Genomic DNA, 26,947 nt, shown 5'->3' with positions numbered 1-26,947 from the left:
CAGGCATTCCTGCACCTTGGGGTGCTCTTCTCACTTCTTGCTTCGGTTAACTCCTACAGGAACCGCTGGCACCCAGAAGCCTCCAAGGATCCAGTGCCCCCCACCCCGGCACACAGTAGGCCCGCGGCCAGACACCAGGCCTGACAGAGAGGCCCTCCTTGTGCCATCCCAGCACCCTCCTGACAAGTTAAGGCCTCTCTCTCTTCCTCACCCCTGGCTCCGCGGGAAACCCCCAGCAGAGGAAGCCTGGGTGCCGGGCGTCAGGAGGAGCTGTGGTCGCCTCCAGGCCCCTGTACCCAGCGCTGTGGCTGGTGCGTGTCCAGGGCTCCAGGACCATAAGGTGGGGGGTGGAGGGGGAGGGAGGCTGAGCACGGGAGCCGGGGCACCTAGTACCTGCTGCTGGTTTTGATGATGCAATTTAATCAGGTGTTGCTGCTGCTGCTGCTGCTGCTGGAGCTGCTGCTGCTGCTGCTGCACCACGGCCTGGAACTGCTGCTGCATGGCATTCTGCTGGGCCTGGAACTGCTGCTGTTGCTGCTGCTGCTGCTGTTGCTGCTGCTGCTGCAGCGCCACCTGCTGCTGCTGGAACTGCTGCTGCTGCTGCTGCAGCGCCACCTGCTGGAGCTGCAGCTGGGCTGGAGGCAGAGCGGCGAGTCAGGCGGGGCGCGCGCCCGGGGAGGGCGGGCACACGGCCCGGGGGGGGGGGGGGGAGCACAGGCGCCCGAGCCCGAAGCTCCGGCTCGGGAGAGACCGCCCAAGGCGCGGGGGGCAGCGTCTGCGTTGATTATGGGCCTTATTATTCTGAATTTCACTCCGACGACAGGAAAGAAAAGGGCCAACGAAGCCTTTCAAACGGCCAAGAGGCCCAGTGTCTGGCAACCACTGAGCTACTTTCTGTCTCTATGGAGTTGCCTGCTCTGGACATTTCTTATCAATGGAATCTCACAGTATGTGTGCGGTCTTTGTGACTCGCTTCCTTTGTTGAGAGTAATATTTACAAAGTTCACCAGGGTTGCACAAAATATTTACAAGGTCCACCAGGGTTGCACATGAGTTTCATTTCTCTTTATTGCCTAATAGTATTCCACAATATGGATACATTTCGTTTATCCACCCATCAGTTGATGGGTATCTGGACTGTTTCCACCATTTGGTGGTTATGCATCATACTGATATGAAAAAACATTTACAAGATTTTCTGTGGTGCAGTTTCTTTTGGGGTGATGAAAATGTTCTAAAATTGATTGTGGTGTTTAAATCTTGCACAACTCTGTGAATATGCTTAAAAATCACAACTTGGGGCGCCTGGGTGGCTCAGTCAGTTAAGCATCTGCCTCTGGTTCAGACCATGATCCCAGGGTACTGGGATTGAGCCCCACGTGGGATTCACTGCTCTGCGGGGAGCCTGCTTCTCCTTCTCCCTCTGCCTGCCACTCCCCCAGCTTGTGTGCTTGCATACTTGCTCTCTCTCAAATAAATAAAATCTTTAAAAAAAAAAATCACTGAATGTTGCACTTTAAATGCGTGAGCCACAAGAATGTGAATTACAGTTCAATAAACTTGTTATTTAAAATAAAGAAAAAGGGGTGCCTGGGTGGCTCAGTGGGTTAAAGCCTCTGCCTTCGGCTCAGGTCATGATCTCTGGGTCCTGGGATGGAGCCCTGCATCAGCCTCTCTGCTCAGCAGGGAGACTGCTTCCCTTCCTCTCTCTGCCTGCCTCTCTCTCTGCCTACTTGTGATCGCTGTCTGTCAAATAAATAAATAAAAATCTTTAAATAAAAAATAAAATAACTACTCCAGAGAGATCCTTTGTACATTTCATCCAGTTTCCCCGAAAGTACCATTTTAAAAAATTGTAACATCACCACACAATCAGAATGTATGCTCATTTGTGTGGGTGTGTATATGAAGCTCTATAGTTTCCTCACCTGGGCAGATTCAGCCGTACAGGAGTCAAGATAGTGAACAGTTCCAACACCACAGGGATTCCCCCAGCATCACCCAGTGTTACCCCCTTGGGCACCCCAGGCAACCACTAAGTTGTCCTCTAACATTTTGTCACTTCAAAAATATGTGAGTGGCAGCTCTAGAAGATGACCAGCTTTTTCATTTAGCATGATTCCCTGAAGATCATCCAGCAATTAATGAGTATCAGTAGCTCTTCTTTCCTTTTCACTGCCAAGTTGTATTCCATGGTACGGGTATCTCTGTTCAATCATTCATGCCATAAAGGACATTTGGAAGTGATCGCAGATTCAGGCTATCATAAGGCTGCCACTAACATTCATGTACAGGTTTTTGTGGGAATGTAAGTTTTCACGCCTCTGGGATAGACGCCCAAGAGCACGACTGCAGAGGTGTATGTTTAATTTTTAAAGAAGTTGAACCATTTTACATTCCAACCAGCAATGTATGAGTGATCCAGTTTCTTCTCATGCTTGCCAGCATTTGGGAGTGTTATTTTGGCCATTCTGCTGGTATATGAATTTTTAAATTTATCTCTTCCTTACAGACTTTAAAAAAAAAAAAAAGATTTTATTTATTTGACAAAGAGAGATACAGTGAGAGAGGGAACACATCCAGGGGGAGGGAGAGAGGGAGAAGCAAGACTCCCACCGAGCACGCAGCCTGATGCAGGGCTTGAACCCAGGACCTTGGAATCACGACCCGAGCCAAATCACGACGCCTCACCACTGAGTCACCCAGGCGCCCCCCCCAGACTTCTTTTTGACAGAGAGGATATGCTGTGTGTATCGCAGAGCTACTCAGAGCATTGAGACTTGCTTTGTGGTTTACTCTTGCAAGTATATCTGTTCCATCCACATGCCTAGATAACAATGCTGTTGCAATTTTTGCTAAATGCACGCTGTCTGCTTAACTATCTATAACTGAGAGGAGGAGCTGCCCAATACACCTTCCATCTTAAAATCTTTCCGTATCTTAAATTCTAGGTGGGTTTCTTCTAAAGATAATACAGCGGTACTGTTGTCTTTCATTTATACCCAATCTCACACTTCCTATCCTGTATCAGGAAGATTCTGTCCACTCACATATACTGCGATTGCTGGTATTTCTCAACTTAGCTTGTATGTCTTCCCTCTTCTAAGCTTCTTTCCCTCCATTTTTTTGTTTTCCAGCTTTACTGAGGTATAACTGACAAATTTTTTCCTCCTTTTCTGACCATATATATATATATATAGAGAGAGAGAGAGAGATTTTATTTTTAAGTAATCTGTACTGCCACACAGAGCTCAAACCCATAACCTTGAGATTAAGAGTTATACACTCCACCGACAACCAGCCGGGTGCCCTCTGGATTATGTTTTTGTTGGATGGTTGAGCTGAATTCTGCATGTCATTTGGATTTTTGATTTTTTCTTACTCCATTTTTTCCTATCTGTTTAGGATTTATAAACTATTTCTATTGCTTTGGCAGTTACTTTTTCCTTTTTTTAAAACAATTATTTTTTCAATTCCATCATGCATATTTAACTTACCAAAGTATAAAATATACCCATATTTTAACATCTTTCCCAAATACAAGAACCTCAGAACACTGTTTTTTAAAGTAGGTTCCACATGCACATGACAGACCTGGTGTCCAACCTTGGATACACTTCCTGACTTCCACTTAGTTTGGACCCTGTTTATCTTCTTACACCCCCAAGCACACATACATTAAGAGGCAGAAAAGTGGGGCACCTGGGTGGCCCAGTCTGTTAAGTGTCTGCCCTCAGCTCAGGTCATGCATGAACTCAAGGTCCTGGGATCGAGCTCTGCATTGGACTCCCTGCTCTTAGCGGGGAGCCTGCTTCTCCCTCCCCGTCTCTGCCCCCACTCATGCTCTTCCTCCTCAAATAAATAAATAAAATATTAAAAAAAATAAATTGAGGGGCGCCTGGGTGGCTCAGTGGGTTAATCCTCTGCCTTCTGCTCAGGTCCTGATCCCAGGGTCCTGGAATCAAGCCCCACATCAGGCTCTCTGCTCAGCAGGAAGCCTGCTTCCCTATCTCTCTCTGCCTGCCTCTCTGCCTACTTGTGACCTCTCTCTGTGTCAAATAAATAAATAAAATCTTTAAAAAATAAAAAAAATAAATTGGGGTGACTGCATGGCTCAGTCAGTTGGCTGTCTGCCTTCGGCTCAGGTCACAATCCCAGGGTCTGGGGAATCGAGTCCCACATTGGGCTCCCTGCTCTAGAAGCCTGCCTCTCCCTCTGCCTCTCCCCCTGCTTGTGCTCTCTCTCTCTCTGTCAAATAAATAAATAAAATCCTTTAATAAAATAAGAAAAAAATTAAAATAATAAAAATAAATAAATAATTTAAAAAATTTTTGTGCAGCAGCACAAAATAATGGCTGGGGTACAGCCTCTGACCCAGACCACCTGCATTCAATCCCAGCTCTGTCACTGATCTGCGCCTCAGTCTCCTCAGCTGTGGAAAAAGAGATGATAATTTACGTACCTACACACACTAAGAATTAGAAACCTGTTACAGATAAAGCACTCAAAATAGCGCCTGGGATGCAGCACATCCGTGTAGTTAGCTGGGAGCACTATTATCTCATAGAGGTAATTTTTGTTTAGAAACCACCAAGAAGTCTCAACCCTGTGCCAACCAACAATTTGGGCTAGACAATTCTGTGTTGTGGGAGGCCATCCTGTGCACTTAAGAGGTTCAGGAGCATCTCTGGCCTCTACTTTAGATGCCAGGAGCACCCCCACAGCTGTGACATCCAAAATGTCTCCGAACATCGACAAATATCTCCCAGCGTACAAAACAGGCGAGAATAGCTGGTTTAGATTCATACACGCTTGCTACCTTACACAAAAACCATTTCTTCTCCCATTTTTACACCTGGCATCACAGGAAGGACTTTCTGAGAGGGAAGAGGAAATGGTGAGCAAATAAAAAACCTTATGAGTGAAGGTCTCTCGGGCTTTGTTCATCAAAAATGTCTGCTTCCCTAGTCCTTTTGAGTTTTGCTGGCACACAACTGTGGTTGGCAGCTCTATCCCCAGGGCTCTAACAACCTCCTGCTCTCTTCTTGACACCATTACCAAGTCCACTGAGTCTACTTCTTGCTCCTTTCTAGCAACTGGCTATTTCTAAACTATTCCTCTGGCCTTTGGTGTTCTGTGGTTTCCCCAAAACAGGTTAAGGCATGCATGCCTTATTTATCCTACACAGGCCCATGGTGCTTTTCCAGCCACCATCTCCTCACATGCTGGTTTGCTTCTGTCTTCTCCATTTGGTCCTTCTATTAGTTGCTAGAACCTGATTTTATCCTCTGCATTTCTTTTGGGGGGGGAGGGTTGCTGAGAATGAGGCTCGATTTTTTGACCCTGAGATCATGACCTGAGCCAGCCAGATGCACCTTATCCTCTGCATCTCCTACCCTCCTATTTTTCCATGTCCCCTTCTCTGGGCTCCATTTCAGATAATTTCTTCCAATGTTACCTCCAGTTCATAAATTCTTACTTCAGTTGTATCTCATCTGTTGTTCATTCATCTCTACTTTCTAGTTTCAATAATTTTTATTTCTCCTTTCTACAAGCTCTATCTGGTTCCTTCTCAAAGCTCCTTGGTCACTCCACCAGGCATCACAGTGCCTGTTCATTTGGAAGTCCATCCTTTATTTATTTAATCAGGCTAAACCCATACCTAACAATGGTTATGTGTATGGTCTCTGGGCTTCTCCACATCTGTTTATTGTTTCCATTCCTCCTCATGATGCCTCTGCTTTCTTTCAGGCCTCCTGGTCTTTGATTGTGTGCTCACTGCTTGATCTTAATCTGCAATGCCCACAGCCTAAACTGGGGGCACTGTCCTCCAATGTGCCCTTGCTTCTGGGGGAGCTAGCGATGCCAAAGGCCCCAGCACCAATCCCACTAGAGAGAGGAATGAAAAATGCCAGACTTACTTTTTCCCAATCTTGCAGCGGGCCAATGCATAGCAGGCAAACCCCCCTACCTTCTGCTGGCCCAACAATCCAAAATGCTGTTAGGATCTAATTGTCTAGAAGGAGGATGGTTGCTCAGCATCCAGTCTGTCAAACAGCCAGAAATAGGCCTTATTTTCAAAGTTGGTTTTACAGGCACATGATATAAAAGTCACTGAGGAACAGAAATGTAGAGTGACAAATAAGTCTCCCTTCTAATGCTGTAGCCAAGCCCCTAGCCTCACCTATAGCAGTGGTTTCCATGACTGATCCAGGTCACCTGGAGACTATCACAGCGTGCCCTGGACTATCCTTTTAGAATCTCAGCAAAACCTCTGACCCAGGCCCTCCCCTGACGCTTTCTCAATCACACAGTGGCATATGGAGAAACTGTCGGAAGGGAGTAACAAATGCCCATAGGGACATGACACCTATTTCGGGCAGGCAAGAGGTCCAAGGCAGAGAGGAAGCGACTCTGAAAGGCAGCAGTGGGACATGGAAGTAGAGAACCCACATCCACCTACACAGAAGACCAGGTCCCTCAGAAGCTGAAAACAGGATGTGGGCCAAGATTAGATTGGGGAGGGTGTGGGCAGGATGCCCAAGCTCTGCCATGGCACTGACGCAGTCTTTGGAGGGAGACCATAAGGCAAATAACAGTAGCATTCTAAACTCATACACTTTAAAACTATTTTTCATTATAAAATCTAAGTCTGTGATAAAAAAAGACAGTTCAACCAGAGCATAACATAAAAGAAGAGCCAAAACCAGTACTTCTCCTGGGCACCCTTCCATGAGCCACCCCCGCCTGTGTGTTGGGTACGCTACTAGAGAAGAGGGGACATGAGAGCTGGAGATGAACACTCAACCAAAGAGATGAGCGTCAGATGGCAAGACGTCAGTAAGGAGAAGAGAATGATGATCAGAGAAGGGAGGCTTCCAGTGTAGGAGTGGACGGGAATGAGGTTGCACATGACCTCTGTGAAGAGCAAAGTGACACTCCCACCGGGAATGCCAACAAAGAACGGGGGTGTTCAGGTCAGGCAGCCTGGGCTCCCCCACAAGCTCTAGCAGGCAAAGCAGACACAGAGACACTGCCCTCTTCAGAGGATTACTATGACCGATGCGTCAGAAAAATACATCAAAACGTCACAACCTGTATGTGAATCATGGTCACAGCAGCTTTATTTTTGTAACAGCTCAAACCTGGAAACAACCCAACATCCTTCAAGGGTGAATGGATAAGGAAACTGTGGTATACCCCCGACCATGGAATACATTTCAACAATGAACAGGGAATGATTTACTGATGCAACTTGGAGAACCTCAAAGGCATTACACTGAGTGATGTCTCCAAATGTCAAACATCATGTGATTCCATTGATATAACATTTGTGAAGTCACATAATTAGAGCGATGGGGAATAGATCAGCAGTTGCCAGGGCTCGAAATTGGAGGGAGGGTGGGATTATTAAGAGAGAACACAACAGCTTGCTACCAGGGATGGAACAGTTCTGCACGCTGACTGTGGTGGTGATGCCACACGTGATAAATCTCACAGAACTATATGCACGTCAGCTCGCACGCAAGAAAGCATGTGAAAACCAGCAACATCTAAAAAAAGGCCACCTGAGTTGGCAGCATCATCGCAACGTTCATTTCTCAGTTGTGACAATGTGTTACTAAGAGGTTAGTGTTGGGGAAGTTGAGCAAAGGGGCACATGGGCACTCTCTATGCCGTTCTGCAACTTCTTGTGACTCTTAAACTATTTCAAAAAATACATACAGAAAAATAAATAAAAAGGGGAGAAAAGTACCAAAGCACTTCGCAGTACTGAAGTACAATCCGAGCACTGAATGGCCGTTTATGAAAATCAAAGAGCCAATAAGACAGGCCCGGGAATGAAGAGGGAAGGGAGACCTGCGCCACATAACTCACTCCCAGCTGGGGTAGCTGGATGAAGGGGCCAAGGCACTGGGTCCTGCAAAGCAGCACAAGGAGGGCATGGCACCGCCTTCAGGGAAGGGAAGCCTGGCCAACGGGCAAGGGCAGCACTGGAAGGAATGGCTCCTGAGACGGGGGCCTTCTGGGCACTGTGGGGTGCTGACAGCACTGCTTTGTGGGTGACAACAGCCTGAGACATGACTGTGACTATTTCAGCTGCAAAACACAGCCCCTTGGATGGAATCCCAGACTACTCCAACCTCCTCTGAGGCCTCCACTCCTGCTCAGGGGTAGGAGGAGGGCCTCGATGTTACTTAACCCTCTGACAGCCTGAAGAAGGTTTGGAACTTTTTCTCTCCATACACAGCAAAGATAAAAAGAGCTACCTGGGAGTTTCTTCAAGCTTGTCTCAATACCATCCTAAGCAAAGGAATAAAATGCACATCACCTGCAAACAAACTGGCAGGCTCTGTGCAAAGCACAGTACTCACTCTGTGGCGCTGCTGTAGATACAACAGCCATGCCGTGGGGGGCCATCCCTGAGGGGCCGGGGGGTGGCTGCCCTGAGAGGGGCATCGGCTGCCCCATGCTGCCAAGGCCACCCATCCCGCCCAGTGATTGTCCTGGGCCCCGCGAAGGCATGCCGATTCCAGCTGCTCCTGCAGCGGGCCCACCAGTCAGGCTCTGCAGCGCATTCATAGGGTCTGTGGGAACACAAGGGCACAGCATCTCAGCCATACTCAGCATCTCAGTTCAGTGCCTGCTGAACCGTGATGCTCCGAAGACTATCAGGCCTCACAGAGCACACATTTCCCCCCACCTCCAGGCACAACTCCCTCAAAGCCCCGAGCGGTAAAAGGCCGTTGTCCCAGGAGCCTCTGGGCCCACAGTTGCCCATCACATCCCAGGAGCCCAAATGCCAACATGAATGTCTTTGCTCCTGAATCGTGAGCCTTCCTGGGCAGGGAACGCATCTCAAACCGTAGCCTGGCCTGTGCCAGGTCCTAATGCTGAGGGACAAATAAGCCCGTGAAGGCATGTAACAGCCCCCACCCATCCTGACTGTACACCCCTCCTGCTGGGGAAGACACAGCTGGTAACCCCAGGGACAACAAAGGACAGCAGGTCCCTCTTCATGGTAAGAAAAACCCTGTGGGCCAGAGAACTGAAGGGGCACAGACAGATGTTCTTTCAGGGAAGTTACAAGCCTCCTTGCACTCCAGCCGCCCACATCTGGTAAGTCTGTGCAGGACCCCACTAAGGAGTTCTCAGGACACCACACTGAAACAAGCTAAGGTGTGCAGGAGGGATGGGGGAAGGGTCCACAGAGTGCCACGAGACGAGGCACAGTGATGCTTGCCAGGAAGCAGTGGACTCCACTCACCGAACAATGCTATGACCTGGAACAAGGAGCCCAAGACTCTTGACAAAACAATGTCAAGTCATGGTAAATGTTTCCTACAAAAAGGTATGGCCCAGCCAGTGTAGAGTGCCCTGTGCACAACCAGGTGCCAAAGGAACCTACACTTCAAGGCCACGAACACAGATAGTTTCCTGGTCGTGTGCTCTTTATCCCACCCAGCCCTGCCTGGCTGACAATCCCTGCACATGCCCGGGAGAGCCCAGCAGAGACATGGGGGTCCACACACAAGGGCTGCCAGCTCGGCTGAGGCCAGCCTGGACACCCAGCATTTATAGCTGGGCTGCCTGTGGTAAGAGAAACAGTGTGCCAGACTGGCTCTCTTCCTGACAGATCGGAGCTCAGCTGGCCATTGTGGATTCAAAAAACCCCTTTGCTGGCAGCCTAATCAGCAAGACCAGGGCTGAATCAACACAGTTCCCGTGTGATAGTCTTGAAGTTAAAAAAAAAAAAAAAAAAAAAAAAAGTAATTCTTAACTTAAAAATAAACTTTGTAACTTGAGGAAGTGATCTCACAGCTACTCTCTAAAAAAATACTACTACAGATTATTATAGTGAACAGACCATGATAATTCTCCTCCAGGGAGCTCAAAATTTTGGATAACGTCTCCATGATTGTAATTTTTTAAATCATCTTTTTGCCAGACAAAAACAGTACTTGAGTGACATGGGATGGGGAGGTCTTCTCTGGCTGCAGCAGGCCAGGAAGAGGACGTTTGGAGGGTTGGGCGTGGCTCACAGTTCTCACCGCCAGCCAGAGCTCTTCTTTGTGTGCACTTGATCCTCTAAAAATGGCTTAACCCAGGCACATGCAGCATCCATAATCACATTCTTGCCACCCCAAGCCCAAGGTTGGGATACAACTTTAATTCAAACAGGAAAAACTCTTACCACTGACCGAAGCTTGAGATTTTTTGTTATCTGTATTTAAGAAAACAAAAACAAAACACAGAGTAAACAAAGTTTTACATAACCACATATTTCCTGGGTAAGTCAGCTTTGTAGGCATTTGCCTAGAGGTCATTTGCCAAAACTAAACACAAGGTAAAAGATATCTTGAGTGTGTATGCGTGCACGCATGCGTGTCCACTCCTGGCAGAGCTGACACTCAAGGGGGTATGAGGGAAGAGGGTACAGAACCACCCAAGGTCAACCCAGAGCCCTGGAAAACTGCCCCCCCCCCAGCCAGAAGCCTGCTGTGAGCCTACTCTAGCTCTCCTTCCTGGGTGCAGGCTCTCAGTGGGGCCCTGAGCAACAAACACGAGAGCTACAGGGATCCATGATGGGTCCAGAATGGTGTCGAGACTTCCACAACACCTTTCTGAGCCTGCCCTGATGAGGCAGCATCCCTACTTTCTCCATGAGGAAAGTGAGTCGGTCCAAGGCTGGCCAGAAGCCGGAGCTACAGCTGCCCCTAGACACCTGGGGGGCAAGCACTGCAACAGGGCCTTCCTCCCCAGACTGGCGATGAGCTGTAGCTGGTGAGTGGGCAGGGGTCATTCCTGGCCCCCAGGGCTGTGCGCTACTATGCCAGAGCCGCCTCCCAAACAGACCAGGACAGCCCAGCCCCAACAAGCAGAGCCCCTTGGCAGGACCAGCCAAAGCATCTCATCCAGGCTGCTCATTTCCCAGGCTTCTAGTTCTAATAATTTGTTCTAAACACCATAGGACCTTACCAAACACGCCAAAGAAAGTAGAATCAAGCAAAGTTCACCTGGCTGGCCACTCTCATAAAAAACCAGTATGGGAAGAAGCAAAACCTATGGGTCACATAGGGACTCTGGGGTTTGCAACGTCACCTCTTGTCTGAAATTATTGACTAAAGCTGTTGCCACCTCTACAAGCATGGGTAGAAACCACTGGACATGCCAAGTGCGTATTCCACAGATAGGCGGTGTCCACAGCACCCCCCACCCACCGCGTGCAGTCAGAGAACTGCAGGCAGGCAGGCAGGAGGCGCTGTTGGCTGAAACCTCAACGGGCCCGTCAACCTGGTTTCCCTTAGAGACTGTGACCACCCATCCAGGAATACTCCGAGATCTCCATGCTTACGTTTTAACACACAAAAGACCACCATGACCCCTGAGCCTAGTCTGCAAGAACATGTACTTCTCAAGAGCCACTGCTGCTGCCAGGCTGGGCTCACAGCACCCCAGCGATGCCAGTAGGACCCTGTGAATCAGAGGGGGTGGAATGCAGCAGGCGCCAGAGGCAAGACTCAGGAAGTTTCAGCCTGACAGGTCAGACCCCCACGGGTCAATAAAACCAACTCCTAGGGAAGGAAGTTTCTTTTCCAGGGTAAACCTGGCTTATTTAAGAACTGCCTAGAGACAAAAGCAACAGTATTTTAAAAAAGGAGATGTTCATGGACAAGCAAAAATAGCAGTCCAGACCACTTGGGAGGGTAGCATTTCAATTTTGCCAAAATCAGCATTTTTGAGGTTGAGGCTCTGAGTGGATGGGAAATAGAATCAAATTCAAAGCAATGTCGAACTTCCCAGAAAGCAGGAGCTTTTTAAACAGATATTCTGCCACAGGCACTGTGGCCAAGAAAGCCCCCACTGTCCCAAGAAAGGGCCAGCCCCTCCTGGCCATCAAAACGACCCAGAAATGTAAATTTTTACTTACGAATGTCACGAAAATGGATAATGAGCCTGGCCACGAGAGAAAGGTATTCATCCTAAAAGTAAAAACAGGAAGCAATTTAATCCCAGATGAAGAAGTGAAGCCCTGCGATGCCCCTTCCCATCCCCCTCTGCACGGCAGTGTCACCAAGCACAGGGTTCTTCCTGAAAGGCTGCCGGCCAGCCTGGCTCGGCCTCCTCTGGAATCCATCTCTCAGAGAAGAGCCGTCAGTGCTCAGCTACAGCAGGACAACAAAAAGCACAAAGAAACAAAAAGCCAAGAATATCGGATACCGAGAGGCATCAAATTGCTGCTCCTTCCAGCCTGGGGAAAACGTTCAACCAAGAGGGCCTCCAGCCAGCTCAGGCACCCCTCCTTTCACAGAGGAGATGAGGGGCCAGCCTGAGGTCACAAGGCACATCAGCAGTAGGCATGGGCGGGCCGCTTTTGTCTTTGCACTATTTGTATCCAAGTACTTTCGCTTTTAATACCCGGCTGGCCTGTTGCTCTCTCATTGCTGACGTGCCTGCATGCAAATCTGGATGTGCGCCCCTGGCTGAGCTTTTCCGAGATATGCGTGAATCTGAATTTACTGCACAGGCAAGGAAGAGGACACAGGGCCATCCAAGGGTGGCAGGTAAAAGCCACTGGCGAGGGCCCTCTTCTTCCAGCTGCTGGGTTTCTGGAACTGCACCGCAGGACCTGCCTTCTACCGCTTGTCCTCTCTGTAACCAAGGACACCCGCTCCCAGGGGTTTTGGGGAGATCACCACTGTGAGTCTGTCCTCTGGCCAACGAAGGAAGGCATGTGTGAGTTAAAATCTTATTTCAGAGAAGCTGCACCGTCCTTCCCCCGGCTTGAAAAGCCCATCCTTCCAGCAAGGCATCCCTGCATGGGCAAAGCCTTTGCTCTCTGCCCTGCTCCCACAACCCTCCTTCCTAAGTCACTGCAACACCGAGAGAGAGTCTACTCGGCAGCAGACTGAGGGACGACACCCCCCACAACCCAGGACCAAACTGCGCCACCTGCAGTGTTACTACCCCGGGGACACAGGCCAGCGAGCCCAAGCACAGACAGTAAACCTACTGGGTTTACTTTTCCTTCAGGAAAAGTGGTCTCAGGTGAATACAAAAATATAAGCACACCTTGTAAATCTTCATTACTCCTCATCTACCTCCAAACTTCACCCCACCACTCTATTTTGGCCAGGGGAATCAGCAGACCCAAACATGAGGGGAGGGGAAGGCAAAGCTGGGATGCTAAGCACATGCAACGTGGGTAGGTATAGGAAGAGGGACAGTGAGCCTCTGCTGGAGTAAAGGGACACTTAGCAGGTATGTCAACACTCCCAACATCCAACTGCCCACCCCCAATTTCTGATAGGAAAGACAATGGGCTAGGGGTGAAGGAAGCTCCCTGGAGTTGGGGTTCCAGCTTGTGAGTCACCTGCTGAGGCTGGTCCTTAAAGGACAGCGGTGTGATGAGCAAGGAGCAAGAAAGGTGGGAGGCCTGAAGGAAATTCAGGAAATGAGGTGGCCAAGTACAAGGGAATGAGGATTGGGAGACTGGCAGATCAGTTTCTGCTGTCTTGTTAAGTCCATAGGCCATCAGTTACACTGGGTATACCTTAAAATAATTTGTAGAGTTTTCTATACCTCCACAAAAGATAAAATGAGGAAACAGGTTGAAAAGCAACCAGATACTTTCATGCAGACACAAGATACAGTAAAAATGGAGCTTTGGAACATGTCCCCAAGGTCTTTACTACAGAACCAGGATGGGGTGCTCAGAGCCCCACTCTAGTCCTGAGCCCAGACCTGGAGGGTCAGCATGGTCTGTTCCCAGCTGGGGCCAACCGCTGCCAGATAGGGAGAGTGGACGCTCTAGGGACCAGAACAGGCCAGCATGATGAGGTCTGGGGGTAGGGGGGTGGAGGGAGGGATGTGACCAGCGACAGGAGACATGGGCACAGGAAGCAGTTAGTCCCAAGGCCTCCAAGAGGTTTTCTTACAGGTTAAATGAATCTCCAAGATTCCTGCAGAGGCCAGGCCACCCAGGAACCATTGGGAGCTGAGTGCTGCATATCTGCACCAGTGTTCCTCCTCGGAAGGCCCCAGAGTTCGAGACTGCCCCTCTCATGTCCCCCAGAGCGGGCTGCTTGACTTCCCTGGCCCCTAACTGAGAAGTCCTGATTGAGTTGCCCCCATGTGAGAATTCCCAGGGTCTGTTACCCTCTTTTGCTCCAAGGCAACCCACCTCTCTGGGACTGCCCCATCCCTTACCTTCAGTCAGTCTTGACCATCTCCCCCACTCAACATCAAAAATCTGTGTCACAGCTACAACACGAGGATGGGTGTCACCAGATCAAGGTAGTAACAGTCAACACTCTGGCACTTGACACGGTGCTGGGCACAGCTCTAAACCTTTACATGTATCAATGCATTCAATTCTTCCAACCACCTACTGAGGCAGATGCAAATGAGAAGACAGAAACGTGGGGAAAAGCTTTATAGTTTAAACCCTTGCCTAACCTGTGCAGGACTAGCATGAAGGCCCAACAACAAGAGTGAAGGATGCCTCTCCACATGGATGTGGAGAGAGTAGCAGGAGCAGGGACACACACAGGATCCATAGAAAATTCTAGGCACCACACACTACACGCTGTACACTACCTTTAGTCTAAGACATGGGGAATCTGAATATATATATGCGCTTGTATCTGTAAAACAAAGTTGGAAGGGAAAATCGGAGATAAACAGTTACCTCCAGAGGTATCAGGGATGGGGCTGAAAATGAGATTTCACACTTTGTTATATGGTTTTCACATTGGAAGCATGTACATTTTTTTAATCAAACAACACAGAACTAAACCAAAAGAAAAAAAATTCCTAAAAATTCAAAATAAACTGAAATGTATGAGCTAACTATCAAGTTGGTATCAGAATCACAGAGGGAAAAGAACCCTTGTCAGTGACCATTTTAAAAAACAGAAAAGCAAACAAAACAAAACTGGATGTTCTTAGTGGAAGGGATACACTTTACTAACAGAGCTGCAAAGAAATCCTTCATTCCATATTTTGTTATTATTTGTTACCAGTATTAGTGGTAATATTAGTCCGTTCATTTCAAAAGTATTTTATGTTTTTAAGTTTATCTACTGTTTTTAGTAATCTCTACAACCATTGTGGGGCTCGAACTCACAACCCCAAGATCAAGAGCTGCATGCTCCTCTGACTGAGGTGAGCCAGGCATTCCCCAAAAGTATTTTAGAGTAGAGCAAGTAATTATGCTAATGATATTAGAAGCAAAGATATTCACATTAAGAGAAAAGATACACGTTTAAAACGAAAGTAAAACCCTATAAAGTTAAATTGGAACAGGAAATATCAGTGTGAAATTATGGGGTTTTTGAAGTTGTTGCTTGTTGCCACCAAAACGTATTACTTCTTAGCTCTGTTCACAATTAGGTGCAGAAGCCATTAGCACCAGTGCCCACACCGCATGCTCAAAATACCATTTCACCCTCATAAAGGAACCAGGGCTCCATAGAGAACGGCCCATTCCGGGACCAAGACGCAAGTAAGCTGCAAAAGACGAAAGGAATCATGATAAGGGGCCCTAAGGGGGACAGGGGGTGCTTGGGGGCTGCCCCTGGGTGAGGAAAGGACCATAGAAGCATCAAAATGAACCAATGCAATGGACTGCAACACACATGATGGAAAGCCCCCAGGCTCATAATACTCACAGAACAGAACCCAACCTCACTCCCAAACTCTTCTGATCACCCCTGGGGGTAACCAAGGGTAGCAAGTCCTTGGGCACCAAAGGGACAATGAACAGGGAAAGCATTCCTGGTCATCCAGAAGAGGCTGTTTCAAGCAACCAAGGAGTCTTGGTTGATGAAAGAAAACCCTTCTTTGCAGAAAAATTCCTTCTAATAAAAGTGTAAGGAAACCCAGAAAATTACTCAGAAAAATGACCATTTTGCGACACCCAATTAAATGGTGGTACCATCAGATGACAAGTGTATGGGGGAACTTTTTAGGAGAAGAGTCAGGCTGTCACTCTGAACTCCCGGCAAACTGTGGTGTTGCGGCAAACTATGAACACAGAGCCCCACCTCAGACATATTCTTGTTCATGACACCACGGCAACCCCTGGCTCTTCCCATCTAACACCTAGTTCTCAAGAATTAAGGAGTAGAAAAGAGGAAGTCAGGCAACAGGGGGCACTGTTGGTAGAAACACGCATGGCAAAGACTGCTACCTGGGATTCACAGGGAACTGAGGAACCTGGCAGAGAAAGCCCCATATCATCTTTGAGAACACATGTGTATCATCAAAACCAGAACGCTGGTGGAAAGATGTTACAGGTGTTTCTGGGGAGGGCTCAGAGGAAATGAGGAACATGTCATTAGAAACTGAAGCAGAGAGAAGCTTCATTATCTAGTGGCAGAAGTTTGGCTGAATTGTATCCTAGTTGTGTGGAAGGCAAAAACTGACCTTGAAAGCAATGAATCTGGAGAGCTGGAGGAGTAGACTTCCACGAAAAATGTTGTAGGTATGGCCTAGCTTCTTGATGCTCAGAGTAAAATGTGAGACCAGACAGAGAGACTGAGAGAAGAACTAGTAAGCAAAAAGGAACCTGGACTTGATGGGTTTGGAAAACTCCTAGGCTATCCCAATTGGGGGGTGGGGGGGAAATCAAGCTAAACTGAGGAGATTCACTGTTATGAAGATGTGCTCCTGGAGAAAAGGCCAAGGTGTGGCCGGACATAAATTTTATTAGTGCCAAAAAGAGTAGACACAGAATTCACAAACCCCTCAATTGGGAATCATCTCACAGAAGCCAAAGGCAGGGATGAAATCACACAGAAAAGATCAGTGGAGAAACCCCTTGTCTAATGGCATGGATCCCATCACATGCATGGGAGACCCACAAAGGCTTGTGAGTATTACACCAGCAGAAACACTGACAGATTGGCCTGAAAAGGAGAGAGACTGGTTAAAATCAAAGAAGGGTGTCAGATTCCCAAAATGCTATAGGCAGGAAAAAGGCTGATAAAATGACTCTGCAAACATGCATTACTCCTCAAGAAAAGGAAAGATGACTACAAGGGCAGAGCGTCAGGCCCAGAGGCCAAAGCCATGAGTCCAGACACTAGAGCCTCCAAAGTCTGGTAATTAGTTATAGCAGCTATAGTAAACTAATACACTGTCCCTAAAGATTTGCCTATTCTGGGCATTTTACACAAATGCAATCATGTTGCATAATATGGACCATTATGACTATTTTATTACACTCAGTATAATGTTTTCAAGATTCATCCATGTTATAGCATGTATTAGTATTTTACTCCTTTATATGGCCAAATCATTTTACTCATTATATGGCCATACATTCCATTGTATGGATATACCTCCTTCTGTTTATCCATTCATCAGCTCATAAACATTTGGGTTATTTCCACTTTTTGACTATTATGAATGATGCTATAAGTATCTGTGGGCCAGTTTATGTGGACATCTGGTAGCTGTTCAATTTTTTGAGGAATCATCACACTGTTTTCCACAGCGTCTATACCATTTTACATTCCTTGCAGCAACATAGGAGGTTCCAAGGTCTTCAGGCATCATGAGTGTGAAGTGGTGTCTCACTGTGGTTTTGATTGGCATTTCCCTAATGACTGGTGATGCTGAGCAGCTTTTCATGTACTTCTTGGCCATTTGTATGTCTTCTTTGAAGATATATCTGATAGAGTCCTTCATGCTATTTTTTGAATTACACTTTTTGTTGTTATTGTTGAGTTGGAGAACTTCTTTATATATGCTGATACCAGTTCCTTAACAGATAAATGATCTGCAAATATTTTCTCCCATTCCATGGTTTGTCTTTTCACTCTCTTGATGATGTCCTTTGATGCACAACAGTCTTTAATTTTTTTTAAGTTTTTAATTTTGATGGGTCAAACTAACCTAGGTTTTCTTTTGCTGTTTGTTCTTTTGGTGTCGTATGTCAGAAATTGTTGCCTAATCCAAGGTCACCGAAGATTTATGCCTACAACTTTTTCTAAGAGCTTTATAGTTTTATCTCTTCAGCTTAGGCCTTCCATCCATTCTGAGTTAATTTTTGTATATGGTGTGAAGATGGGATCCAACCTCAGTATTTTATATATGGTAATCCAGTTTTCCCAGCACCATTTGTTGTAAAGACTGTTTTTCCCCACTGAACTCTTTCAGCACCCATGTTAAAAAAATCTATTAACCATAAACACAAAGATTTATTTGTAGATTCTCAATTCTACTCCACTGATTTGTATGTTCATCCTTATGCTAGTTTGACATGGTTTTGATTACTGTAGCTTTGCAGGACATTTAAAAATTCACAAGTAGGAGTTTTCAGACTATTTTCTTTTCTAAGATTGTTTTGAGTATTCTGGGTCCCTTGAATTTCCTTAGGATCAGTTTGTTAGTTTCTACAATGTCTGTTTGAAAGTTTTCCTCACATGTTGAAAAATGTATCAAATCCTAGAGCAGGTACTCCAAAGCCGGTGTTTTTGGCAACCAAAGGCCTTCATTAAGTATTGGATTGGAAGTCATATATTTTAACATTTTATTCTTTTATATTCTGAAGTATTTTAGACATACAAAAAATGAGTAATAAAACAAATGCCTGTGGTCTCCTTACCCAGCTTACATTTATAAAAATAAGACAGAGGGGCAACTGTCTGGCTGTCGGTAGAACATGTGACTCCTGATCTCAGGATCATGAGTTCAAGCCACACACTGGGCATGCAGGCTACTTAAAATTGAAAACAGAAAAAAAAAAGGAACAACAAAAACCCAAAACAAAAAATAAATAAAAATAAAAATAACAGGGAAAAAAAAGCAAGTAAACAAGCTAGCTAGCTCCCCATGCTACCAGTGACATGCCCTACGTCTGTTTCTTCACCAGTAAACAGGAGAAAAATGTCACAAGGGCTAGTCAAAGTGTGTACTTCTCTCAGCCTCAATACATGCTTCAGCAAACACAGCTGGTGAAAACCAAGCAATGAACAGACAGCGAACTGCAGAAAGAGTATGTTTACTAAGGATGATGCAGGAGTCCTGACTGTCACACATTTAGACAGAACGGAGGGAAGGAGCAATGCCTACTGGACCTTCCTCATGAACCAGCTACACCAAGCCAGGCTTTCCTAGTAGATCTTAGCAACTGTTAAGAAAATGGTAGTCCTGAGGCACTGGCTACCTCAGTTGGTGGAGTGACTCTTGACCTCAGGGTCGTAAGCTCAGGCGTACTTTAAAAGAAAAAAGGAAAGAAAATGCCAGTCTTTTCATGTGTTCACATTTTTTAGTGCACACAGTTGTGCTTTTCTCAGCTCTAAGATGCAGGGCCTCTAATGCCTGAATTCTTGGGTGGTCCAATAGCTGCTCTTGATTAAACAGGGATATTAGAAGGTATGTTCAAATTCAGTCAAAGCCAGACTCCAGACTTGTGAGGTCCCTTAAAAAGGACGAAGGAAGGAAAACACCTCCTTTCATCAGATATACATCCTCTTCTTCCCTTGCCGGACGCACGGCTGTGCCTGATCCTATTTCCCACCCTGTGCTTGTCCTTATTTATTCCAGGGGCTGATGTTCAGCTCAGGCCCTCCTCTTTGATAGATCCTAAGGTGGCTTCCTACATCTGATGCTCACCTCCCTGGTTCCCATGTTTCACTCTGGCTTCCCAAGTCGGGGTTTAGTTCTATACCGGTCCTTTCCACACTGTAAACCAGTAATGGTTTACTCTGGCATAACACTATATTAAATGCAAAAGAGCAGATGAGTGTTTAACTTATAGGCTTAAGGTAAAAACAATCAAGTAATGAGCAAATGTTCAGAAATGCACCCAGCTTTAGTAAGCATCACTACACACTACCATTGTGGGCACCGCCACAGAGCTTCCGGGACCTCTGACTGTGCTCTCATCTAGGGGATGCCACATCTTCCCGAACCTTCAGAGGCTGGTTCAAGTTTTTGTGGAGATGTCACTCTCACAACAACCCACCATTCCCAGGCACAATTATTTTTGCTTCCATCAGCCTCCTTTAGGCAGGGAGTAGTCCCATCTGTAGGAATTAAAGGTGTTAAGGAATTAAAGTGGCTGTTTGGGTATCTTTTGCTTTGAGAGATGAGAGGGAGTAAAAGAAGTGGTTGAGTGTGGTGACACCAGACCATCTGGGTTCCATTCCCGGCTCTAGCTCCACCCAGATCTGTGACCTCCTGGTTAAGTTAACTAGTCTCTGTACGCCAGAGCCTCCTTCTCTGAAATTGGGGACAGTGGTACCATATTTGCTTCACAGAGCTGATGTGGGATCACATGAGCTCACACATGAAGCATACCAAACAGGGCCTTGGGGTATACACTAGGCAGCCTGAGGTATCCATTAGCACCCCAGTTTCCTTTAGGGTGGACACCTCTGGACCTGCCAGCTTGCCAGGATTCCCCAGGAAGGTCAGCCCCTTCCCTGCGGCCTCTTACACTTCCCAGCCCCTCCCAGAATCCAGAAACAGAGAAATTACTCTTCCCTGTCCTTCTCCCTGCTCAACGGTCCCACCTCTTCAATTCTTTCACAGTTGTTCTGATGAGTCTCAGATGGGAAGGGCAGGCCAACAAGAGTGCCTGGGCTGCCGTCCGACCAGTCCTCACAGAAGGGCCTCACTGCACTGACTGGCACCCAGCTCTATGAGGAGCCTAAGCAGCGGTAAAAAGCTAGGCAGCAGACAATCAGACAATGCTAGTGCCCAAGCAGTAGGTCTGTCTCTGTTTAAAAAAAGAAAAGACAGGAAATTTCCAACACCTGTTAAAAATACTTCTCTTCCAAATAGTTGGGGCCTCTCTTTGGAGTTAGGGATTTAGAACCAGCTTGATCAAAGGAAATGGGACTGCCATCATTAAGGTTCAGAGTGTGGGCTACAGCGAGGCAAAGGCTGAGATGGTTAGGGAGCTGTTGTGCTGCTCGATGTTCTCTTTGGGATGGAAGGCACCCCAGATGATAGGACAGGGTCTATGATAGCCAATCTTCAAGAGGGCCACCAACAATCACTGGCCTCTCTGTATAAACACCCCACAGCTCACATCAAAAGAAAGAGGTGAAGGGCGCCTGGCTTAGTCGGGGGCATGTGTGACTCTTGATCTCAGGGCAGTAGGGCAGGATCTCTACATCCAGTCCCGCACTGGATGTAGAGATTGCTTAAAAATAAAATCTTAAAAAAAAAAAAAAAGGTGGCAATTCCCACTGCCCTTAGGACCTGCTATATCAGAGTTATGGTCTAGGACTTCTGAGGACTGGTAGCTTCTGCTCCCTCCTCTTCAGAAGCCAGCTGCCAGATAGTAATAAGGAAGTGCACACTTTACTGCTGGAGACACCACATGGAGGCCACGGCCGGGAAAACTGATGTGCAGATACAGGAGGGAAGCCTTTACGGACCTTCCAGGTCAGCCAGGCCGCCTGCTGAATATAGCTGCATGGGAGCTCGCACGGAGACGAGCAGAAGGGTCAGCCAGGCGACTCCCATTGCCCCAGCTGCTGACCCACAGAATCAGGAGAAATAATTTATTGCTTCAGTCATTAAGTTTTAGGGTAGTTCCTTGTCAAACAATAGATAACAATGCCGAACCAACAAGTTTTGCATTTCAAAAGTTGAAATAAGCCCTCATCAAAGTCCTTTTAATTCTAAGCAAATACAAACAAAACCAGTCATAACATCCCATCCCCCCCTCCCACATATTTGCAAATTCATTACCTAATAGGAGACTTATATCCAAAACGCGTTAAAAACCCTTCTGGTCTTAGCCAAAAGGCCGAGAAGCCTGGGTGGCTCAGTGGGTTAAGCCGCTGCCTTCGGCTCAGGTCATGATCCCAGCGTCCTGGGATCGAGTCCCACATCGGGCTCCTTGCTTGGCAGGGAGCCTGCTTCTCCCTCTGCCTCTGTCTGCCATTCTGTCCGCCTGTGCTCGCTCTCTCTCCCTCTCTCTCTGACAAATAAATAAATAAAATATTTAAAAAAAAAAAAAAAAAAAAAAAAACCCTTCTGGTCAATTAAAAAAAAAAAAAGGCTCAATTTTAAAATGGGCAAAGGATCTGAATAAACATTTCTCCAAAGAAAATATATGTGACCAGCAAGTACATGGAAACACTCAATATCATTAGTCGCCAGGGAAATGCAAAGCAAAACCATAATTTTTGTGAAATACTACTTCACACTCACTTTGACGGCTAAAATAAAAAAGACAAACAATAACAAATATTGGTAAGGACATGGAGAAACTGGAATCTCATATCCTGTTTGTGGGAACGTAAAATGATACAGCTGCTTTCAAAACAGTATGGCAGTGTTCTGTTACCATAGGATTCAACAACTCCACTCCTAGGTATCTACCCAAGAGAAATGAAAATGTTAGGGCCAGAGGAAAGCTTCTACACATGTTGTTGGTTTTGTTTTGCTTTAAAAAAAAAAAAAAAAAAATTTATGTAATCTCTATGCCCAGCGTGGCGCTCAAACTCACAACCCTGAGATCAAGAGTCACATGCTGCTAATGATTGAGCCAGCCAGGTGCCCCTTACACACAAATGTTCACAGCAGAATTGTTTTTATTTATTTATTTACTTACTTACTTGAGAGAGAGAGTGTGTGTGTGTATGAGCAGGGGGAGGGGCAGAGGGAGAAGGAGAACCAGACTCCTTGCTGAGCAGGGAGCCCAACATGGGACTAGATCCCATCCAAGGACCCTGGGATCATGACCTGAGCTGAAGGCAAACATTTAACCCAGAGCCACCCAGGCACCCTCACAGCAGCATTACTGATAACAGCAAAAAAGCGGAAGCAACCCAAATGACCATCAACTGATGAACAGATAAGTAAGACAGTATATCCGTACAACAGAATATTATTCAGCAATAAAATGGAATAAACTATATGCAACAAAACGGTCCATGGATGAAACTTGAAAATACTATCCCAAGTGAAAGAAGCCAGTCACAACATTTTCTGTATGACTGCATTTATATGAAAAGTTCAGAAAAGGGAAATCCATAGCAACAGAAATCAGGAAGTGGTGGCCTACGGCCGGGAAAATGGGGAGTGGGCGGTTTGTGCAGTATATGAAATAGGTCTCAATAAAGTTATTAAAACAAAGGAAGATGTTTATCATATATACCCAGAGTGCAGACCCCCCATGCCTCAGTGCTCAGAGCTCTTTCTTATACTTCCATGTGGTCACAAACACACACTTGTGTGCTCTAACCTCTAAGACCAGATCATGCAGGCGGTTTCTCTTCTGGAAACTGCTTTCTCCAGCAATTTGGTGACTCTGTTATTTCCATTTTGAAAAATGTCCACCTCATCTAAACACTCAGACCATGCCCTAATTTCCTGTATTGACCTCTATGTCTTGACAGTTGGTTTATCCAAACCAGTATCCCCTCAAGGGCCATAAATAGGATCTGCTTTGAATTCCTGACACGCAAGGATGTCCTAGAACTCCCAACACCACACTCAGGCACATAGTGCTTAGGGCAGACCCAGTGCAGCCAGAGCCTGCACTGTCAGGATGTGTGAGGGAGGCAGGGCGGGTGCCGTGAAGAGGAAAAGTCCCAGGCATCAGCCACACACCCCCTTGCACAGGCTGGGTTACTCTACACAAGCCGCTGGCTTCCTTGTGCCCATTCTGCTCCACTTCTACTAAAACAGCTCTGCCCTGGGGAGAACACTCCAATGAAAGGAGGTGCTCATGTGAAGCCCATGGCACCCGGCCCAGGATGAGAGCTCACAAGGCAGAAATCCTTCCCCATTACTCCACCTGTGACACTCCTAGGCTCAAGGCCTCAACACCCACAAGCATCACCTTTAGCACTTAACAAAACATGACAGGAACACCTTTGGGCCCAAGTGTCAGGGCCCTGCGGGCCTTTAGTGAGGATCCCGCGGGGAGCACTCTTATTCAGAGGAGCAGCTGGGACCTCCATGAGCATCCTACAAGATTCCTGGGAGCTGACCATGAATGGAGGGTGTTGGCAACAGTGTTGTGGTCAAGGCTGGGCCTGCATCCTGCATGTCCCCCAGAGTACCCTCCCTATAACTATACCATGGACCCATGGGAAGACCCACAGCATGCTGCAATAAAGCCCACAGTGCCAAGGTCAGTCAGTGAGTGGCCACCCCTCCCTCACTCTGCAGGGAGAGAGCTTCCAGAGCCTGCCTTGCACCCTCCCCTTCCTGAGCCCCTGAGCTTTCTGCCCGGGGCTCCACCCACCAGGGCCTTACCCGGGTCTTGGCCTTCAGGAACACATGGCTCTCCATATCCTTGCTGGATTTACTGTGGGCCACACCAGCTTTTCTCATGGCATCCTCACTGTAATACAGAATAAAAAGAGATGTTCACACATACCTGTTAGTCTGCTCCTGTAGGGTTCCTGGCCAACAGGCCCTGCTCAGCAGCTGCCCCTAGGGGGAAGAGACGCTGTCCCCCAGCATAGCAGCCTTGCTAAGGTCCGGGAGAGGCATATAATTGAGCATTTATTGCTCAGCAGAGCAATAAAAGGTGGGCTGAGCAAGGTAAGGGGGAAGAGCTATGAGAAGGAAGAAACAAGAAAGGCAGACACCACAAAGCAAAGCAGTTACCCCTGGCAGGAAGGATGAGAGGAGCTAGGCCCTAGGAGTTGCTCACAACCAGAACAAAATCAGGTGTACGCAGATAGCTGAGCAGCCAGCACCTTCTATTTCCTACCCTCTGAGTGGCTTGGGTGTCCCCACTACCACCCAAGGCTGGCATTAAGAACAGTGGGACACCAGCTCCAGTCTCCTCCTCTGTAAAAGTAGGGGGCCATGCAATGTCAACTCATAGTCTCTCCCAAGCCAAAGGTCCTTTTTTTTTCTTTTTTTTCCCCCAAAGATTTTACTTATTTATTTGTCACGGGGTGGGGGAGAGAGAATGCGCACACAAGCAGGGGGAGTGGAAGGCAGAGGGAGAAGCAGGCTCCCTGCTAAGCAGGGAGACCCATTTCAGGACTGGATCCCAGGATCATGTCCTGAGCCAAACGCAGATGCTTAACCAACTGAGTCCTCCAGGCGCCCCATAGTAAAGGTCCGTATGTGGGACGTGCAGGTTCTCCAAGTGGGACCAAGGAGATAAACCTCACAAATCTGGAAAGGACTTAAAAACACATCGCCAACAGGCACGTGGGTGACTCAGTCAGTTGGAGCCTGACCCTTGATTTTGGCTTGGGTCATGGCCTCAGGGTTTTGAGGTCCGGCTCCACCCTCTGTGCAGAGTATGCTTGAGATGCTCTCCCTCTCCCTCCGCTCCTCCCCCACTCATGTTCTAAATAAATAAATAAATAAATAAATAAAATCTTAAAAACCAAAAAAACACACATTTGCCAAAACCTGTCCAATCAGAGACAGAAGGCTATCACGCTGTCTGCCAGCTGATGCTCTGCTAGGATGCAGCCACGCACAGCAGCTGAGCTTGAGCTCCCCGGGAATGGCAGCACACACCCTGCCGAACACACACAAAGATAAGAACATGTGTGCGTCTGTTAGAAAGGAAGGGGCATGTCAGTCTTGGGTCTCAGGGCCTGGCCTGTCTGCAGCCTCCCTTCTTTGTAGAGCTGGGCGTGCTGACGAACGAATGAACCAACGAGCATGTCAGGGCTCTGCTGCCTCACCCCAAGAGGATCAGACAAGCCCAGTCCAGCTGGAACTAGACAGCCTTCGGACTATTCTAACAAACCAACAAGCAAACCAACCAACCAACCCACCAAACCCAGGATACTCATCAGTGTGCACATGGGGTTGCATGGTTATGTTTGTGATCCTTAAAGAAAGGATCACTTGGACAAATCTGTATTAATGTGTAAAGAAACATAAAAAGACCCTGCCCCACCACACTGCTGGATAACTCATTAAACACATGAGTGCATAGTCTCTACCCCGTCTGCTTCCTCAAGCTGCACAGAGGCAAAGCAGCAGCAAGTTCCTGTTGGCGAGGCAGCCAAGATGCAGCAGACACACGCACAAGGGGCAATGTGATCAGGGCCACAAAAGCAGAGCAAAAGGAACAATGCAGGAGGACAATGCGGAATCCAACCCGTGGGGATGCGAGGCAGCCAGGCTCAGAGGACCTAGCCAGCGTTAAGGCAAGCGTCCACATACAGAGATCGAGAGTCATCACTTGGTCAGGCTCTAAGTCATGGAGCATCTCTGACAAGAGAAGTGATAGAGCAAACCCGCTTTCAGAAGGGCGCCTCACCTGTGTCTCCCAGGGCCATACCTGTTCCCTTCCCCACCTTCCCAGAGCAGTGGGAGGCAAACCCTGCCCCAGAGGCTTGCCAGGGCTGAGGGCCACAGAGCTACAGACCAAAGGAGGAGAAAGCAGCAGACACAGCCAAGAGGGCACCTGCTAGCCCGTGGGACATGCTGAAGGCTGGCTGAGGACAAGTGGAGAGGCCATGGGTAGAAGGTGGAGCCAGGACCCAGGTGTGAACACAAAAAGGGAGAGAACGGGGCTGAGGGCTCTGAGACAGTACTCAGTTATGCAGACAGGCTCTGTGCCCAAGACGAGCAATCCCCCATGGCTTAGGCAAGCTCTCGGCTGGCTAAATGTCGTCCTTACTGAGCTGCTGGCTGGGCACTTTTATGGAGTCCTTAGACTCACAAGGCCCACACAAACTCTGTGAACCCTGACTGCAGTAAAGACACCTGGCACAGTCCCCAGAGACAAGACACAAACACCAGCTTAAGAGCTTTGAGGCCCTAAGGCACAGATGCCAGGGGGTGTGCTGGAGAAGGAGCCCTTTCCCATCCAGGTCCACAGAGAGCGGGGGCACTGGTTATTACATGACTGAAAGAGCCTGAGGAACACTGTCAGGACAGGAGGCCAGAAGAGTACCCATCCTGACGAGGCAGAATACACACTTGAGCAAGTGGAAACAGACCTGGGATAAACGTCCTCGAAGGGGCTACACAGCTATGG

At 47.5% G+C, this 26,947-nt stretch overlaps 1 protein-coding gene across 9 annotated transcripts in view; it reads right to left on the bottom strand.

Annotated features, from left to right (window-relative positions):
- Nucleotides 1–26,947, bottom strand: part of MED15 (mediator complex subunit 15) — a 66,923-nt gene that overhangs the window by 18,385 nt on the left and 21,591 nt on the right. For 5 of the 9 annotated variants that reach the window (XM_032311119.1, XM_032311120.1, XM_032311121.1 and 2 more), the window contains 5 exons: nt 24,238–24,325; nt 11,933–11,984; nt 10,196–10,225; nt 8,376–8,588; nt 394–635 (listed from right to left, as the gene is read on the bottom strand). In XM_032311119.1, coding sequence (XP_032167010.1) covers nt 394–635; nt 8,376–8,588; nt 10,196–10,225; nt 11,933–11,984; nt 24,238–24,325 — 625 coding nt within the window. Of the gene's footprint in view, nt 1–393; nt 636–5,921; nt 6,115–8,375; nt 8,589–10,195; nt 10,226–11,932; nt 11,985–12,222; nt 13,587–14,211; nt 14,393–24,237; nt 24,326–26,947 lie in introns of those variants that run through there. The other 4 variants (XM_032311125.1, XM_032311124.1, XM_032311126.1 and 1 more) reach the window with 4 other exon arrangements.

This window comes from Mustela erminea, chromosome 13 (genome assembly GCF_009829155.1).
Source record: "Mustela erminea isolate mMusErm1 chromosome 13, mMusErm1.Pri, whole genome shotgun sequence".
Taxonomy (NCBI): domain Eukaryota; kingdom Metazoa; phylum Chordata; class Mammalia; order Carnivora; family Mustelidae; genus Mustela; species Mustela erminea.
The sequence above is the reverse complement of the archived record's forward strand: the minus strand, read 5'-3'. Positions and strand labels throughout refer to the sequence as shown.